The 18,563-nt window shown below is 35.9% G+C and overlaps 1 protein-coding gene across 1 annotated transcript in view; it reads left to right on the plus strand.

Annotated features, from left to right (window-relative positions):
* The window catches only part of DDX27 (DEAD-box helicase 27), a 27,924-nt gene continuing 9,361 nt past the window's right edge, over positions 1 to 18,563 (plus strand). Inside the window, exons 1-9 of the mRNA XM_074210216.1 lie at positions 1 to 162; positions 1,198 to 1,344; positions 12,014 to 12,073; positions 12,329 to 12,494; positions 12,834 to 12,880; positions 13,425 to 13,508; positions 13,635 to 13,740; positions 14,559 to 14,732; positions 15,288 to 15,438. Coding sequence (XP_074066317.1) covers positions 70 to 162; positions 1,198 to 1,344; positions 12,014 to 12,073; positions 12,329 to 12,494; positions 12,834 to 12,880; positions 13,425 to 13,508; positions 13,635 to 13,740; positions 14,559 to 14,732; positions 15,288 to 15,438 — 1,028 coding nt within the window. The 5' untranslated portion in view covers positions 1 to 69. The remainder of the gene's footprint in view (positions 163 to 1,197; positions 1,345 to 12,013; positions 12,074 to 12,328; positions 12,495 to 12,833; positions 12,881 to 13,424; positions 13,509 to 13,634; positions 13,741 to 14,558; positions 14,733 to 15,287; positions 15,439 to 18,563) is intronic.

Consider the following 18,563-nt stretch of genomic DNA (forward strand, 5'->3'; position numbering starts at 1 on the left):
AGTGGGCGGTGACTAAGGCGGAAGTGCCGGAGGATCTGCACGCGCTACGGTGGTGTTTGGGGAGTCAGCATGCTGCAGGATCTAGACTTGATCCGCACTATCGGGGAGGACGATGAGGGACCCCTGGAGCCGGAGTCCGACAGCGGAGGCGACGAGGAGGAGGTTGGTGGCAGCGCCGGGGGGAAGCAGTGCTGGCCGTTGGGAAAGGAGCGGGCTTGGAGCGGGACTCCCGCCCGAGGGCGGCGACGCCTTCCTCGCTCCCTGTTGCTGCGCCTCGCACTGCCCGGCGCCCAGGTCGTGCTCGAGGAACGTCGGTCAGTGGATGGGGAGGCCTTCACCGTGGACTCGCGTTGCAGAGGGGCTGGTTTATCTTGGGTGGCGGCCTGGTGGATGCCGCCTCTCTGTCTGTCGGGAATGAAAACTCCTGTTCCTCAGTGTACAGCCTGGCAGCTTGCCTTCTGTATGGGGGGAGGGCGGAGATTGTAAACTCAAAATAAACAGTCTTTAAAATTTTTTAAAAAAGTAAAAAATCTTAGGTTAAAAAGTTGGCAAACAATGAAGGCATAATAAAAGGTACTGGTTGCTTTGGAGGTTTCAGAGAAAGGAGAGAGCATTTTCATTGAGAGTCTTTAGTCTTAGAAGGAATGGTTTCTTAACTGAGCCTTGAAAGCTGGGTACAATTGCAGTGGTAAATGGATAGAAGGCCAGACCTGAGGTTCAGCCGTGTGACCCTGGGCTAGTCATTTAACTCCTGTTTGCCTCAGTTTCCTTATCTGTAAAATGAGCTAAAAAAGGAAGAAATGCCTAACTACTCCAGTGTCTTTTTCCAACAAAACCCCAAATAGGTGAAGAAGAGTTTGAAACAATTAAGAACAACAAAGGGGTCTCAGTTAGTTTAGACATTAATAAGGCATTCCAGTCTTAGGAAACAATAAGCAAAGACACAGACATAGGGAAGTTTGGGGAAAGGTAAAGCAGACTAGTACTTTGAAACAATTCTTGACCGTTTCCACCTAATTATGTTTTTTTTTCAAATTTTTTTAGTTAAGATATATTTCATCCCAATTCTTAAATTGGTATAAAAATTTATTTAAGAAAAAAATAAAGGTTTCAAGTGAGAGTGGATTGCTTCCATCCTCTTGTCTTTCCATATATCTACTCTGTTGGTCCTCAACTCTGGCACCACTTCTTCCTCAGGAACCCATTGTGCTGAACAGAAAAAAACATGCACTAAGGAAGAATCGGAGTGTTGATTTCAATCCAGACTTTGTTTTTACTGAAAAGGAGGGAGCATATGATGGAAACTGGGCCATGGCTGATGTTATGAGTCAACTCAAGAAGAAGGTAGGTTTTGAAGTGATAAGGAAATTTAGAATAGTGATTCTGATTTAAGAGAATGAATTCCAGGACCAGAATATTAGTTACTTAATTTTCCATTTATTATTCATGTATCCATTATTTCAGGAACTCCATTCAAGATTATACTGTGAATTTTTAGAAATAAGACTTCATTAATATTTTGTTTTCCTTATATTTACAAATATATCTCTCTCCCTTATTTCCCTCTCCTCCGTTCCCTGTAGAGAGAAATCCTCTATTAACAAAAAATAAGAAGGTAAAAGAAGTTCAGAGAAATTAGCGAATACATCAAGAAAGTCTGATATTTGCAGTGTTCCACACTCTATGTCCCCTACCTCTGCATAGAAACTATGAGGAAGAATTACCTTCTCATTTCTGAGGCCAAACTTGATCAGTATAATTTTACAGTATTGATTGTTGTTCTTTCTGTTTACATTGATGTAGACATTATGTATGTTATTTTCCTTTCTGTTTAGCTTCTTTTTTATATACGCCTTTCCTTCTTTATATTCCATCACTCTTTTTTATACCTTACATGTGCTATAAATTTTTGATGTTTCTTGGTTGAGTCATGAAAGGAGCTTGTTGATGATTTTTATTATTAACATCACTCATTTCTGAATATATCATATCTTATTGTGTACTATAACTTTTTTCTTTTCTTTTTTTCCCCCCAAGGCAATGGGGTTAAGTGGCATTCCCAAGGCCACACAGCTAGGTGATTAGTAATTGTCTGAGGTCTGATTTGAACTCAGGACCTCCTGATTCCAGGACCGGTGCTCTATTCACTGTGCCACCTAGGTGCCCTTATTTTTTTTTAATCCTTTTTTTTTTTTTACTCTGAGTCCCAAATGATTTTCCCTCCTGCAACCATTGAGAAAGCAAGCAATTTGATAACCATTAGATATGTGAAGTCTTGTAAAATATATTTCCAGATTCACCAAAAAAAGCAAGATTAAAAAGGTGAAAAACAATATGCTTCAATATCCTCTCAGAGTTCATCAGTTCTTTTTAGACGCCAATAGCATTTTTCATCATGGGTCCTTTGGAACTCTTGTATTGGTCAGAGAAGCCTAATCTTTTGTATTTTATTGATAATAGTTAATGTTACTATATATATTATTCTCCTCATTCTGTTTACTTCATTTTGCATCAATTCATATAAATAGTCTTCTTGGTTTTTCTTAGACCACATTTCTTGTCAGACAACGATAATAGTATTGCACCACAATCATATACCATAAGATGTTCAGCCATTCCCCATTGAATGAACCTTCCCTTGATTTCTAATTCTTTGTCAACACAAAGAGCTACTATACTTTCGTTAGTCAGGTAATATTTAGCATTTTTTCATTTGTCCTATGATTTCTTTGGAAAACTGCTTGTTTACAGCTTTTAACCATTTTTCAGTGTTGACTCATTTATAAATTTGACTTAATTCTCTATATATTTGAGAAATGAGAACTTTGTCAGATTTTCCTGCTTTCCTTCTAATTTTGGGTTCACTATTTTTGTACAAAATCTTTTAAAATTTTGCATAATCTAAATTACCCATTTTACTTTTCTTTTGTTTGGTTTTATGCTCTTTCCCTTATCCATGGATCTGACAGGTAAAATTGTCTATTCTCTCCTAATTTGTTTATATTATACTTAAATCATGTGTGCATTTTGGTCTTATGTTGATAATGTGATGGGGGGATATTGGTTTAAGCCTATTTCCTGCCAGATTGCTTTCTGATTTTCCCAGAGATCTAAATATATCTGATTTTTTTCAAATATTATTTTTTAACTTCTTTATGATCAGATTTATCTAGTTTTGAGAAATGTGAATTTAGGTCCCTTACTAGAATAGTTTTATTGTCTATTTCTTTTTGTAGCTCATTTAACTTTTCCTTTAAGAATTTGGAAAGGGGGCAGAGCCAGGATGGTAGATGAAAGGTAAGGACACTTCTGAACTCTTCTTAGTTCCCTTCCAAACAACTTTAAATAGCACCTCAAAACAGATTTTGGCAGCATATGCAAAAGGACAGGATTGCCAATTTTTCAATCCACAACAATTTAGGTCAACTTTAAAGGTCTGTTGTACAAAGTGAAAAATAAAATGCAGTGTAGTAAAGACTGTCTGGTGCAGATTGTTCCACAGAAATTGAGCCATAGACCTTGGGAATATGAATCATCATCACTAGCATTGGTGGCTTCTAGTGCTCTCAATTTAAAGAGGCATTAAGGGAGAATGAGAGCTGGTCAGAAGGAGACTACAGAGTCCCTTTGCTGGTTCTGGGTATAAAACTTGCATTTTCTATATTGAATTTGGGTCGCAGTCCTACTTTCAAGTCCCAGGGTGAGGAGAAGCAGTAGTACACCAGAGCTTATAGATTCAGGGAAGTGGAGGACCCTCATCACAGTTCACAGTTCCTTGTGAGCACTACAAAACAGAGCATAGGCCCAAGTAGTAAACATACCTGTCCTTAGATCATACTACCTTGGAAGAACTGAAAACTTACATCACTTAGCCCTGCCCTCCTCTCTGAACCAACTCTGGAAATAACAGTACAAGAAACCTTAAACTTGGGACAGTTTCCCCCCCACCCTAGGAGAGCCAAAATTAATATAAAGTAAAAAAGTCACGAAATAGGCTAGTAAAATTAGCAAACAACCAAAAAAAAAAGATGCTTACCATAGAAAGTTACTATGGTTATAGGGAATTTCAAAATGCAAATTCAGAAGACAAGAAAGTTAAAACTAATTTATTCAAAGCCTTAAAGAAAAATGTGAATTGATCTCAGACCCGAAAAGAATTCCTGGAAGAGCTCGAAAAAAAATTTTAAAAGTTAAATAAAAGAGGTAGAAGAAAAACTGGCAAAATAAATAATAGTGATGCAAAAGAAAAACCATGAAAAGAAGTCAGTAACTTGGTAGAGAAGGCAGAAAAAAATTCTGAAAATAATACCTTAAAATAAGGCAAAATGGTAAAAGCCACAAAAATTCACTGAAGAGGATGCCTTAAAAAACCAGAATTGGACAAACAGAAAAAGATATATAAAAATTCAATAAAGAAAAGAATTTCTTAAAAAGTGGAATTGGAGAAATACAAAAGAAGAGAGAAAAAAGTTTAACAAAGAAAGCAATTACTTAGAAATTAGAATTGGGTTTGTTCTCTTATTTTATTTTTTTCCTGAAAGATATGATTTCTCTCTCAATACATTCAATTTTGATCAATGTATAGCATGGAAACAATGTAAAGAGTATCAGATTGCTTTCTGTTGGAAGTAGGGGGAGGGAAGCGAGATCAGTGGAAAATTTTAAAATTCAAAAAACAATAAAAAGTAAAGCAAAAAAAATTAGGATTGGGGAAATGGTAATTCCTGATTCTGTGAGACATCAAAAATAATAAGATAAGAATAAAAACTAGAAGAAAATGTGAAATATCTCATTGGAAAAACAACTGACCTGGAAATGAGCTGCAGTAGAGATAATTTAAGAATCGCTGTACTACCTGAAAGTCATGATCAAAAAAAAAGAGTTTAGACATTATATTTTGTGAAATTATTAAGGAAAACTAAGCTGATGTTCTAGAACCAAGGAGTAAGTTAAAAGTCAAAGAATTCACCTTTTGAAAGAGATCCCAAAATGAAATCCCTAGGATTATTATAGCCTATTTCTAGAGCTCCCAGGTCAAGGAGAAAATATTGAAAGCTGTCAGAAGGAAAAAATTCAAATATCACTGGAACCACAGGCTCACCAAAGATTTAATAACCTCCATGTTAAAGCATACGAAGGCTTGGAATATGATATTGGAGGCCAGAGGAGCTAGGATTACAACCAGAAATTATGTATTCTGCAAAACTGAGTATAATTCTTCTGGGGAGAAAATGGATATATGAAATAGAAGATTTTCAAGTATTTTTGATGAGAAGACCAGAGCCGAATAAAAATCTGACTTTCAAATACAAGACTCAAAATGAATATAAAAAGTAAATAGAGAGAAATTCAAGGGATTCAGTAAGGTTTACATTATTCTTACATGGGAAGAAGATACTATAACTTATAAGAAATTTTTCATTATTAGGGGATTTAGAAGGAGTAAACATAGAAGACATGAATGTGAGTTGAATATGATTATATCTTTAAAAAATAAAATTAATGGGTAAAAAAGGAATTCATTGACAAAAGGGAAAAGAGAATTGGCTCAAAGAAGAAGTAATATACATATTTAGTTAGGTAAAGAAATTTTTATCTTATCCTTCATGAAAGTAGGTGGGGAAGGAGATAAAAAAAGGAATGGGGTGAGGGATGGTTCAAGAATTTGGGGTGGTGACCTATCAAAAGGAGGGTGAATTGAGGGAAGTGGTATAAGCATAACAGTTGATTAATAGGATGAAAGGAGAGGTGATAAACGGAAATCTTGAGGGAAATAGATTTCTTAATCATAACTGAAAAAATGTTACTGGTAATTACTCTGGAAAAGCCTCATCTTTTTTTTTTTTAAGAAATATTTTGTTTATTTTGAGTTTTACAATTTCCCCCCCTATTCTTGCTTCCCTCCTCCCATCCCCCATAGAAGGCATTCTGTTAGTGTTTACATTGGTTCCTTGTTATACATTGACCTCAGTTGAGTATGATGACAGAGAAATCATATCCTTAAGGAAGAAAAATAAAGTATGAGATAGTAAAATTACATAATAATGGTTTTTTTTTTTCAAATTTGACGGTCATAGTCTTTTGTCTTTGTTCAAAGTCTATAATTCTTTCTCTGGGTACAGATGGTATTCTCCATTGCTCAAAATTGTCCCTGGTTGTTGCATTGAAGGGATGAGCAAGTCCATCAGGATTGATCATCACCCCCATGTTGCTGTTAGGGTGTACAATGTTTTTCTGGTTCTTGCTTATCTCTCTCAGCATCAGTTCATGCAAATCTTTCCAGAAAAGCCTCATTTTTTTAAGTCATTCCCCAGTTGATAAATGGTCAAAGCAAAAGAGCAGGCAGTTTTCAGATATCATATACTGCAAGAAATGATGAGCAGGATGCTCTCAAAAACTGGAAAGACTTGCATGAATTGATGCAAAGTGAAATGAGCAGAACCAGGGGACACAGATGAATGACTTAGCTGTTTTCTGCACATGATCTCAACAATGATTGAAGATAATTCTGAAGGATTTATCGTGAAAAATGTTATCAAGTTTTAGAGGAAGAGTGGAGTCTGAATTTAGATTGAAGTATTTTTTTAAACTTTTTTTTGTTTTCTTTCACATGTATAACCTAAATAAAATTGCCTTCTTAGTGAGGGGGGATGGGAAAAAAAGAAGTTGGAACTTAATTAAAGGATATTCAAAATTGTCTAATATATTTTGGGAAAAAATAAAATATAAAGAATTTGGATCTTTTGCCAATTGGTTGAAAATTGATATTACTTCATTATCTATGATAGCATTTAGCAAAATGGAGTTTCCTTGATTATTTTTGAATTAAGTCTGTTTCTGCTTTTGCTTTGTCTGTTTTGGTGCTTGCTATCCCTGCCTTTTTTTTTTTTTGTAATTTCCTTAAGCATAATAGAATCTACTTTAGTCTCTTATAGTAACTTTGTATGTCTTTGTGTTTCAAGTGTTTTTTGCAAATAGTATGTTGTTGATTTCTGGTGTACAATCATTTTTGTAACTGCTTCCACTTTGGGGTGAATTCATCCCATTCACATTGACAATTAAAATTTACTGTATTTTTCTTCCTATTCTGCTTTTCCTCCTCTTCTCTCTTTTTCTCTTTATTTCTCTTTTACTTTTTGTTCTCTTCAGAACAGAGTTCTTCTCTTTGCTTCGTTCTCTCCTACTTCCCTGTTGGGTAAGATTGAACCTGCTCATTTCACCTTGCATCAGTTCATATATTTCTTCCAGGTTTCTTTGAAATATTTCATCATTTCTTAACAAAGCAATAATATTGCATTCTATTACATAATTGCCATTTTTTGGGAAAGATTTTATTTATTTTGAATTTTATAATTTATTCCCTAATCTTGCTTCCTTCCCCCCTACCTCCCTCAGAAGGCAGTTTGTTAGTCTTTACATTGTTTACATGGTATGCATTGATTCAAGATGAATGTGATGAGAGAGAAATCATATCCATATCCATAAGGAAGAAATATAAAGTATGAGATACAGCAGAATTACATAATAAGATATTGTAGTTTTTTTTTTAATTGAAGGTAATAGTCTTTGGTCTTTGTCCAAACTCCATGCAAATCACAGCTCCACCAACAATTTGTTAGTGTCCCAGATTTCCCACATCCCTTCCAACATTGATCATTAGCCTTTCTGATCATATTGACCAGTCTGAGAGGTATGAGGTGATACCTCAGAGATGTTTTAATTTGCATTTCTCTAATAATTAGTGATTTAGAGCAATTTTTCATATGACTGGATCACTTTGATTTCCTCATCTTGTAAATTGTCTTTGCATATCCTTTGATCATTTGTTAATTGTGGAATGGCTTGTCTTTTTTTTAAAAAAATGACTCAGTTCTCTATATATTTTAGAAATGAGTCCTTTGTCAGAAATATTAGTTGTAAAAATTATTTCCCAGTTTACTACATTTCTTTTGATCTTGGTTACAGTGGTTTTCTCTGTGCAAAAGCTTTTTAATTTAATGTAATCAAAATTGTCTAGTTTATTTTTAATGGTGTTGCCTATCTCTTCCTTGGTCATAAACTGCTTCCGTTTCCATAGATCAGACAGGTAAACTATTCCTTGATCTCCTAACTTGTTTATAATATTTTAATTCTAAATTGCTCTCCAGAAAGGTTGGATGAGTTCACAGCTCCACCAACATTGTAATACAAGACAGTTTTGATGACTGATGCTTTATAATATAATTTTAGATCTGGTAGAGCTATGCCACCTTCTTTTGCACTTTTTTTATTCATTAAATCCCTGGAGATTGTCAACTTTTTATTTCTCCAATTTTTTCTATCTCATTAAAGTAATTTTTTGGAATTTTGATTGTTAGGGCACTAAACAAGTAGTTTAATTTTGGTAGAATTGTCATTTTTATTATATTTGTTTGGCCTATCCCTGAGCAGTTGATATTTACCCAGTTATTTAAGTCTGATTTTATTTGTGTGAGAACTGTTTTGTAATTGTCAAAGTCTGCCCTGACAGGTAGACTCCCAGGTACTTTATATTGTCCGAAGTTACTTTGAATGGGATTTCTCTTTCTAGCTCTTTATGCTGCATCTTGCTAGTCATATAGACATATTGAGGATTTATTTATGAGAGTTTAATTTATATCCTGTGACCTTGCTAAAGTTACTATTTATTTCTAGTAGTTTTTTAGGTGATTTTTTTGGGATTCTCTAGATATACCATCATGTCATCTGCAAAGAGTGAGAGTTTTGTCTCTTCCTTCCCTATTCTAATTTCTTTGATTTCTTTTTCTTCTCTTATTGCTGAAGCTAACATTTCTAATATGATATTGAATGGTAGTGATGACAATGGGCATCCTTGTTTCACCCCTGATCTTAGTGGGAATGCCTCTAGCCTATCCATATTGCATATAATGCTTGTTGATGGTTTCAGTTAGATACTGCTTATTATTCTGAGGAACAATCTATGCCTATGTTCTCTAGTGTTTTTAGTAGAATGGGTGCTGTATTTTGTCAAAAGCTTTTTCAGCATGTATTGATATAATCATATGATTTCTGATAGGTTTGTTACTGATAGAATTAATTATACTGACAGTTTTCCTAATATTGAACCAACCCTCCAATTCCTGGGATAAATCCTTCTTGGTCATACTGTATGATCCTAGTGATAACTTGTTGTAATCTTTTTTTTTAGATTTTTCAAGGCAATGGGGTTAAGTGGCTTGCCCAAGGCCACACGGCTAGGTAATTATTAAGTGTCTGAGGCCGGATTTGAACTCAGGTACTCCTGACTCCAAGGCCAGTGCTCTATCCACTGCGCCACCTAGCTGCCCTGTTGTAATCTAATGCTAAGATTTATTTAAGATTTTTGCATCTATATTCATCAGGGAGATAGGTCTATAGCTTTCTTTCTGTTTTAACTATTCCTGTTTTAGGTATTAGCACCATATTGGTGTCAGAGAAGAAGTTAGGCTGAGTTTCACATAAGAGCCATTTTTTAAACAAGGATTAAAAAAGAAAGGGAAAAGGGCTATTTAGCAAAACCATCCAATAAAATGAATATGATATGTTAAAATATTCTTTACTTCTATTCTTCAGCGTCTTCATTGATGGTAGGAAAGTGCTTTTTCTCATCTATTCTCAACCAAGTCATAATTGGATTCCAAGGACATCATTAAATAGCATTCATTTTCTTTCTTTTTTTGGCTTTTCCATTTATATTATTTTTATATTTTATTTTGTTTCCCTGATTCTATTTACTTTATTCTACATCACTTAAAAATCATCCTAAACTTTTATGAATTCTTCCTGTTTGTTGTTTCTTACAATATAATATTAATCCATTACTATTATACACCATGAATTGTTTTACAATACCCAAATTTGGTGTACTTGATTTGTTTCTAATTCTTTGCTACTTTGAAAGCTGTTCACTAAAAGTACTTAAACAAATAAATGTTTGAATGAATGATCTATCCTCTCCCGCCTTTTTTCTTTGGGGTACTTGCCTAGCATTGAGATATTGGGCAGGATAGCTATTTTAATTACTTTTGCATGAGTCATAACAGCTTTTCAGAAGTTTTGTCGGGGCGGCTAGGTGGCGCAGTGGATAGAGCACTGGCCTTGGAGTCAGGAGTACCTGAGTTCAAATCCGGCCTCAGACACTTAACCCCATTGCTTTGCAAAAAAATAAAAATAAAAAAAAAGTTTTTTCAATTCAGATGCTGCCAGTGTACTGGTCTTCCCATAATTATTCCACTATTAACTATTCCCATCTTTTTTTACATCCTTGCTAATTTGTTGGTGTGAGATAAAATCTCAGAGTTGTTTGGATTTCATTTTTCTTACTGTTAGTGATTTAAAGTAGTTTTACATGTATTTATTAATAATTTATGCTTTTGAGAACTAATTTTTAAAAATACTTATTTTTCCATGCAACAGTAGTTTAAAACAATCTTTTTTTTTTAGCAAGGTTTTGATTTTCGCATTTTTCTCCCTCCCCTCTTCATTTCCCTAATAGAAAGTAATTTAATATAGGTTATACATGTATAATTATATTAAACTTAAATCCATATTAATCATGTTGTGAAAGAAGAATCAAATCGAAATGACAAAAACAGAAAAAATATATAAGACTGCTTTTAAAAAATTGAAGATAGTAAACTTTGTTCTGCATTTAAACTCCATAGTTATGTCTCTGGATATGGATGGTATTTCCCATCACAAGTCTTTTAGAATTATCTCTGATTATTGTTCTGCTGAAATGAATAAATCCATCATAGTTGATTGTCACCCAATGTTGCTTTTAATGTGTACCATATTCTTCTGCTTCTGCTCACTTCACTCAGCATCAGTTCATGCAAGTCTTTCCAGTCTGTTCTGAAATCCCATTCCTCATGATTTCTTATAGAACAAAGTGTTCCATCTCATTCATATATATCACACTTTGTTCAACCAATCCCTAGTTGATGTGCATCCCCTCAAACTTCTATTCTTTGCTACTTCGAAAAGAGGTTCTATAAATATTTTTGTACATGGGTTTTTACCCTTTTTTATGATCTCTTTGGGATACACATCTAATGGCAGTATTCCTGGATCAAAGATTTTATACTGTTTTATTGCCCTTTCTCATAATTCCAAATTGCTCTCCAGATCAGTTCATAATTCTACCACATTAGTGTCCCAGTTTTCCCACAGCCCTCCCAACATTGATCATTTTCTTTTTTAGTTGTATTTCCCTATCTGATAGGTTGAAGTGGTACCTCAGAATTGTTTGGATTTGCATTTCTCTAAACAATTTGAGAACTATTTTTAAAAATATCTATTACTTTACCATTGGAGAATTGTTCTGTCTTATATGTTTGCATTAATTCTCTCTCTATATATATTTGTTATTTGATGCAAATAATTTTTTCCTTTTGGACATTGCCCTTCCTATATTAGTCGATTGATTTTGTTCATGAAAACCCTTTCCAATTTCATAAAATCATAATATTCTGTTTTATTATAGCCTGTATCCTTTGAAAATCTATTTTCTACTAAATTGCTTCCTTGCTTTCCTTTCATAAAGGACTTTCTTCCCCAACTGTCTTATGTTCTTTGTTTAACAAATACTTGGGTTATTAAATTTAATTGTTTCTGCTTCTTGCTTATCTAGTTTGTTTCGCTATTTTTCAGATAGTATCAAATGGTTTTTTGATAATATATAATTTTATTGATTCCTGCTTTATTGTTCATTTTTTTCCTTAAAATTCCTAGACCTTTTGTTTGTTCAAATGACTTTTTTCCCTAGCTCAATAAAATACTTCCTTTGTCATTTGATTGGCATATCTTCTGTAATTTTTATCATTTTAAAAAATATGTGCATATATATCTTTTTTAATATTCATACTGCCCAATAATGAGAAGTGAATATTCTTTAAAATATTTTTATTATTTCTCTTGAGTATTTTGTAATTGTATTTTTACATAAATCAGTTCTGTCTTAAATATTTTCCTTCAGTTTTCTTTTTTTTAATAGAGAGCAGCTACAACACTAGATGAGAAGATTGAGAAAGTCCGAAAAAAACGGAAGAATGAGGTGAGAAAGGCCAATGTGATTTTTTTCATATTTGTAAACCCTCAACTTTGCTATCTACTCAGATTCATAATTTTCTTTTAATGCTTTAGTGTGGTGGTTTTTGTGTGTAGGTTGAGGAGAAGAACGTACTTCTTCTAATGTGTATTACTAATTATTTAGAACCCATATGTAACTAATAAAACAACTGTTCTGAATACTCATTTTCATCCAGTTCAGATTTTCCTATGAATACAAAGTTTTGATTCCTTTTTTTAGGAAAAAGAAGCCAAGTCTGGGAAAACAGTTGATGAGAAGGAAGGAAATGAGGGTTCTGAGAAGGAAATTCAAGATGACTCTGAAGGAGAACATGAGGAAGAGACAAAAGAAGACGAATCAGAATCAGAGTATTCATCAACTGATGAAAACATCCTCACCAAAGCAGGTAAATGTTTGTTGCACAGTCTTGAAAAATGAATTGAAAAGAGACCTGTTGATATACTTTTTTCCCTAATTAGCTCCTTGTCATATTAAGATATTTTCTTCTAGATCCTTGTTGTATTAAGATATTTTCTTCTGGATCGTACTTTCTGCTTTACATTCAGTACTTTTCTTGAAACTTTGTCCTTTCCCCTACTATTAAATTTTGTCCAGCTATAAAAATACTTTCTTCGAGTGACTGAGTCTCACTGTGGGTGAGAAGTCCTTGAATTTCATCTCTGAACTTAGTGTTCAGGGACAAGCAGCACTTTACCACATAATCATTTTTGTCCTCCCTCTGTAGATACGCTGAAAGTGAAGAAAACAAAGAAACAGAAGAAAGGAGAGAAGGTGATCACTTTTTGATGTGAAGGGGTTATCTGGTTCATGTATATTGTCATTCTTATGAAAATAATTCCTTATAGAGAAAGAACAGAATAAATGAGAATGGGGAGAAATGGGGGAGTGGAAGTACAACTAGTAATAGCAACTGAGGGAAAAATATTGAAGCAATTCCTTTGGTGAACTTATGATAAAGAAAGCAACTCACTCAGAGACAGCCATTGAAATCTGAATACAGATTGAAGAAAATTTTCTCTTTCTGTTCTCGAGGTTTCCCATCTTCTTGGGGAGGGGGTTTATGTTTACTCTTATAACATTCAATTTACATAAGTGATGGCATGGAAACCATGTAGAGACTGTCAGACAGCCTTCTGTGGGGGGATGAAGTGAGGAAGGGGGGAAACTGTAGAATTCAGAGCCTTGCAAAAAACGATGGGTACATATTACTATGGTCTATAATTGGAAAACAAAATGTTAAAATGTTTTTAAAAAAAAGAAAATAATTCCTTATTAGTTGCTGATTTCAGTTAGCCTTCTGTTTTTTTCTTTATAGGAAACAGGTTTTTTTGAAGATGCCTCTCAGTATGATGAAAACCTTACATTCCAGGACATGAATCTATCTCGACCTATCTTGAAGGTATAAAGCTGCTTGGTGTGCTGTAGGCATAATTAGAGGGGGTTTGCTTTGGGCTAGGCATAAGTATTTGTTTTTTGCAATAGGAATATTCATTTGCTTATGTCTAAGTTAGTTATATCTCCTCAGGCTATAACAGCTATGGGTTTCAAGCAGCCTACCCCTATCCAGAAGGCCTGCATACCTGTGGGGCTTTTAGGGAAGGACATTTGTGCTTGTGCCGCCACTGGGACAGGTAAGAAATTTGAGATGAAAGTAAGTTTGAATGATGTCATGGTATGAAAATTGAAAGCTTCATTTGACACGTTTGATTTAGTGGCCTTGTTAGTAGTTACTAATGATACTGATTTTAAGAATAAAATTCATAAGTACACAGCACATTCATCTGAATGTGGGCCATATCTCCATAATGATTTTTCTTTGAAAGGAAAAAAACAACAGAAATATTTATGTAAAATTTAAAAATATTTGTTTTGTTCAAATGTAGTGGTTTTATTTTAAGCATAAGTATTCTAAGCTTAAGTGAAAAATGGGGATGGTAATAGTATTCATTTCATAGGATTTTTATGAAGATCAAATGAAATAATGTTTGTAGAGTATTTGGCAAATTGTACAGTGCTGTGTAAATGTCAGTCTATTTTTATTATTACTGTTAGAGCATTTTATATTATATTGTATTAAGATTTCATATAAAGATCATCTTTACTTGAACCTATGTGGTTTTATATACTGTAGTCATTTCTTGATTTGCTGTACTTGATTCATTACTAGCTGATTGCTAACAGCATTAAACTGAGAAGACTATTGAATGAATCCATGATTTAAGAGGTCATATATGGGGGAGAAAAGCGGGTTTTCTAACTGCATTTTGGGGCCAAGTATTAATTATCTTAGATTATTTTGTATTATAGGTTTTTCCTTTTTCATTATTGTGAACTGTCAAGAGTAGATCCCCTTTCTCCTTATCAGGAAATGCTCCCTTTTTCAGATGCATACCAGTTTATGCTTTTGTTCTACTCTTTCTCTTCTTCCCATTATCTTCTTTCTTTCCAGGTAAAACAGCTGCTTTTGCCCTTCCTGTCTTGGAGCGTCTTATCTACAAACCTCGACAGGCTCCCATAACCCGTGTACTTGTGCTAGTTCCCACTCGAGAATTGGGCATCCAGGTACACTCTGTCACTAAGCAGCTGGCCCAGTTCAGCACTGTTACCACCTGTCTTGCAGTGGGTAAGTTGCCTGCTAAAATCTAAACACATATTAAAATAAGTGAAATTCTGGAATAATTTTCCTGTATTTGTTAGTGAAGAAGTACTCTATATGGTGGGACGTTTAGTAAAATTCCAAAAAAAGATGTGGTTCTTTTTCTTCCAAAGAAATTCTGTTTCCTTTTATTCTTATTCTTTTGCCAATACCATTAAAGTGCTTGGTTTTCTAGCTACAGGACACTTGGCATCATTTCCCAAGGTTTGGACTTCTTTAAACTTCATCCTACCTCAGATTCCAAATAACAATAGGCTTAACCAGCTGTGGTCCAACTTAATTAATTATTCTAGTTAGTATTTCCTTACTTGTCAATACTGTTTCTTAATTTTTATATTTTTGTCATGATTAGTTAATAAACCAGAATGAATTAAGGGTGATAGAGCAGATCTCTCAATGATTAATTGTCCAATAGATTGTCAATTATTTATGAACTTTCTCTTTAACATCTTAGATGCTCTGCTCTTTCTCTGTTGTTTCTATTCTAAAGTGTCATGACATCACTGGGCTTTTCTTCCTTAGGTGGCTTGGATGTGAAATCCCAGGAGGCAGCTCTTCGGGCTGGACCGGATATTCTCATTGCTACACCTGGCAGGCTCATTGATCATCTCCACAATTGCCCTTCCTTCCATTTAAGTAGTATTGAAGTACTCATTTTGGATGAAGCTGATAGGTAAATAGAAAGCTTGCAGTTCTGATGACTTTGGGATCCCAAGAACTTGATAGCAACATATTTCCCCTAGTTTCCAGGTTATGGTGCTTACCTTTTTTTAAAAATTATTTATTTATTCTTATTTTGTACAAATAATGTTTTTTTATACATTACTAAAATATTCTTGTTTAAGATTAAACATAATACCCCCCTCCCCCCAAAATATAGACCTGCATGAGCGATAAAGGGGAAAGAAAAAAATTAAAATTAAAAAAATAATTGTAGGTATGGCCAGGTGGCACAGTGGAAGGAGCACTGGCCCTGGAGCCAGGGGCATCCGAACCCAAATCTGGCCCCAGACACCCAACAATCACCCAGCTGTGACCCCGTACAAGCCTCCCCAAACCCATTGCCCTACAAAAATAAAAAAAAAAGAACTAAAATGAAATAGCAATAATAATAGTAGGGGTGGCTGGGTGGCAGACAGATCACTGGCCCTTGAGCCAGGAGCACCCAGGTCTAAATCCAGCCTCAGACACCCAACAATCACCAAGCTGTGCGGACCCAGGCAGGCCACCCAGTCCCATTTGCCCTGCAACCCCCCCCCCCAAAAAAAATAATAATAATAAAAAATATGCTTCAGTCTGTGTTCCAACACCACCAGCTCTGTTGCAGGTGGATCACACTCTTTGTGATAAGTCCATCACAAAAGTTACTTCCATATTTTTCCACCATTGCTATTGCTGATCCCAACTCCCACCATTTGTACTTCTTTACTACCGTGAACTGTATTTTCTCTGTCCTTTCACTCTGTCTCTGCTGTAGGGTAGCTGAGTGGCGCAACAGACAGATCTCTGGGCCTGGGGCCAAGAGGCCCTGAACCCACCTACTACCCCTTAGGCCCAGCATCCACCCGGCCCTATGGTCCCGGACAGGCCATCCACTCCCAGCCCCTTGTAAGAAGTAAAAAAGAAAACATTATATCTGACCACTCTCCCCCCATGGTCCATCCTCTGCTCCATCACTCATATCCTCCCCCTTCCCCCTGTCCCCCCCTTCTTACTCCAGATGTCTATACCCCATTGAGTACATATGCTGTTTCCTCTCCTAGCTATCTCTGATGAGAGCAGATTCCCTCATTCCCCCTTGCCTTCCCCCCCTTCCATATCATTGCAATAGCTCATTGTAATAAAGAAAAATCTTATTATATGAAATATCTTAGCCTATTTCTCCTCCTTTTTCTTTCTTCTATTACATTTCCCTTTTATCTATTGACTCCATTTTTACATTTTTACACCACAATATATCTTCATATTCAGTTTTCTCCTGTGCTTCATCTATAAAAGCTCTTTCTACCTGCTTTGTTAAATGAGGTTCATTTTTCTATACAGGAATACATGTAGTTCATCATCATTAAGTCCCTCATATTTTCCCCTTCTCCTCCACTCTCTATGCTTCACCTGAGTCCTGTATTTGAAGATCATACCTTCTGTTCAGCTCTGGCCATTCCAACAGGAACATTTGAAATTCCCCTGGTTCATTGAAAGTCCCTCTTTTTCCCTGGAAGAGGACGTTTAGTTTTACTGGGTAGTTGATTCTTAGTTACATTCTAAGCTCTTTTGCCTTCCAGAATATTATATTCCAAGCCCTACGAGCTTTTAATGTAGTTGCTGCTAAGTCCTGTGTGATCCTGACTGCAGCTCCATGATATTTGAATTATATCCTTCTGGCTGCTTGTAATATTTTCTCTTTGACTTGGGAGTTCTGGAACTTGATTATAATATTTCTGGGGGTTCTAAATCTGTTTTCCATATTTGTTATTTTTTTCAATGAGATGTTTCACATTTTCTTCTAATTTTTCATTCTTTTGGTTTTGAAATATTGAGTCCTGATTTCTCGTAAAATCTGCAATCTCCTGAGTTCTATTCTTTGTTTGAAGGATTTGTTTTCCTCAGAGAGCTTTCTTATCTCTTTTTTCCATCTGGCCAATTCTGCTTTTTAAAGCATTCTTCTCCTCAATAACTTTTTGAGCTCTTTTATCCATTTGACCTATCCTGGTTTTTAACATGTTATTTTCTTCAGCATTTTTTTGGATCTCCTTGCTGCTGACTTCTTTTTCATGTTTTGCCTGCATCTCTCTCATTTCTTTTCCCAATTTTTCCTCTATCTCCCTCACTTGATTTTCAAAGTCTTTTTCGAGCTCTGTCATGGCCTGATCCCAATTTCTGTTTTTTTTTTTGGAGTCTTTAGATGTAGAAGCTTGTGCTCCCTCATCTTCAGATAGAGTGTTTTGATCCTTCTTAGGATCACAGGCAAAGTATTTCTCAATGGTGTTCCTCTTTTTTCTCTGCTTACTCATCTCTCCAGCCTGTGTCTGATTTTGGGGTGCTTCCTCAGGTTTTGAGTATTAGTAGGACACCCCCACACACACACACAAGCATTTCTGTGTGTGAGGCTCAGTCTTCCCTCCTGGTCTGTGAATGACCATAAGTGCACCCCTCTGCTACGGGGCTGATGTGGGGGGGGCCCCTGCTGTTCTATGGGGGGCCTAGACAGTGATCAGGATTTGAATGTGGTCAGAACCCCAGAGTCCTGTTCCAGGGATAGAGGACAGAGCTTGGCAGTCTCTCTCCACTCCCCTCCCTAGGCTTAGCATTCATGCCCTGGGGGCTCTTGCTTACCGGCTCTGCCTGCTTCTGTTTCCTGGATCTGGACTGCCTTGGTCATGCTGTTCGCTGTGTGCCCTGAGGGCTGGGCTTCACATGCTCACTCTGGCAGAGGTACCCCACTGATCCCCCAAGTTGTGCCTGGCTCACCCTGGGGTCAGGAAGCTGCCCCTGCTGCTGTGAGCCAGCTCTCAATGTCCTGGGGCTGCCTCCAGGAGGCTAAAGTTCCTTTGCTCTGGTGGGCTGCCCCTCTAGTGGGCCACCCCTCCAACCCCATGGAGCTGAGCCTGTCTGCTCTTTTCCAGGTTATCTTGGGTTGGAGAATTGCCTCACTGGGTCCCTCTGTAGGTTCTGTCTCTCGAAAATGTAGTTAGAATCCTTAGCTTATAAGTTTTGTTTGTGAGTACCTAGGAGGTGGTCCTCTCTTGTCACCATCTTGGCTCCGCCCCCCTATAGTGCTTCTAAAGAAATATATAATTT

This window comes from Macrotis lagotis, chromosome 1 (assembly GCF_037893015.1).
Source record: "Macrotis lagotis isolate mMagLag1 chromosome 1, bilby.v1.9.chrom.fasta, whole genome shotgun sequence".
NCBI classification, from domain to species: domain Eukaryota; kingdom Metazoa; phylum Chordata; class Mammalia; order Peramelemorphia; family Peramelidae; genus Macrotis; species Macrotis lagotis.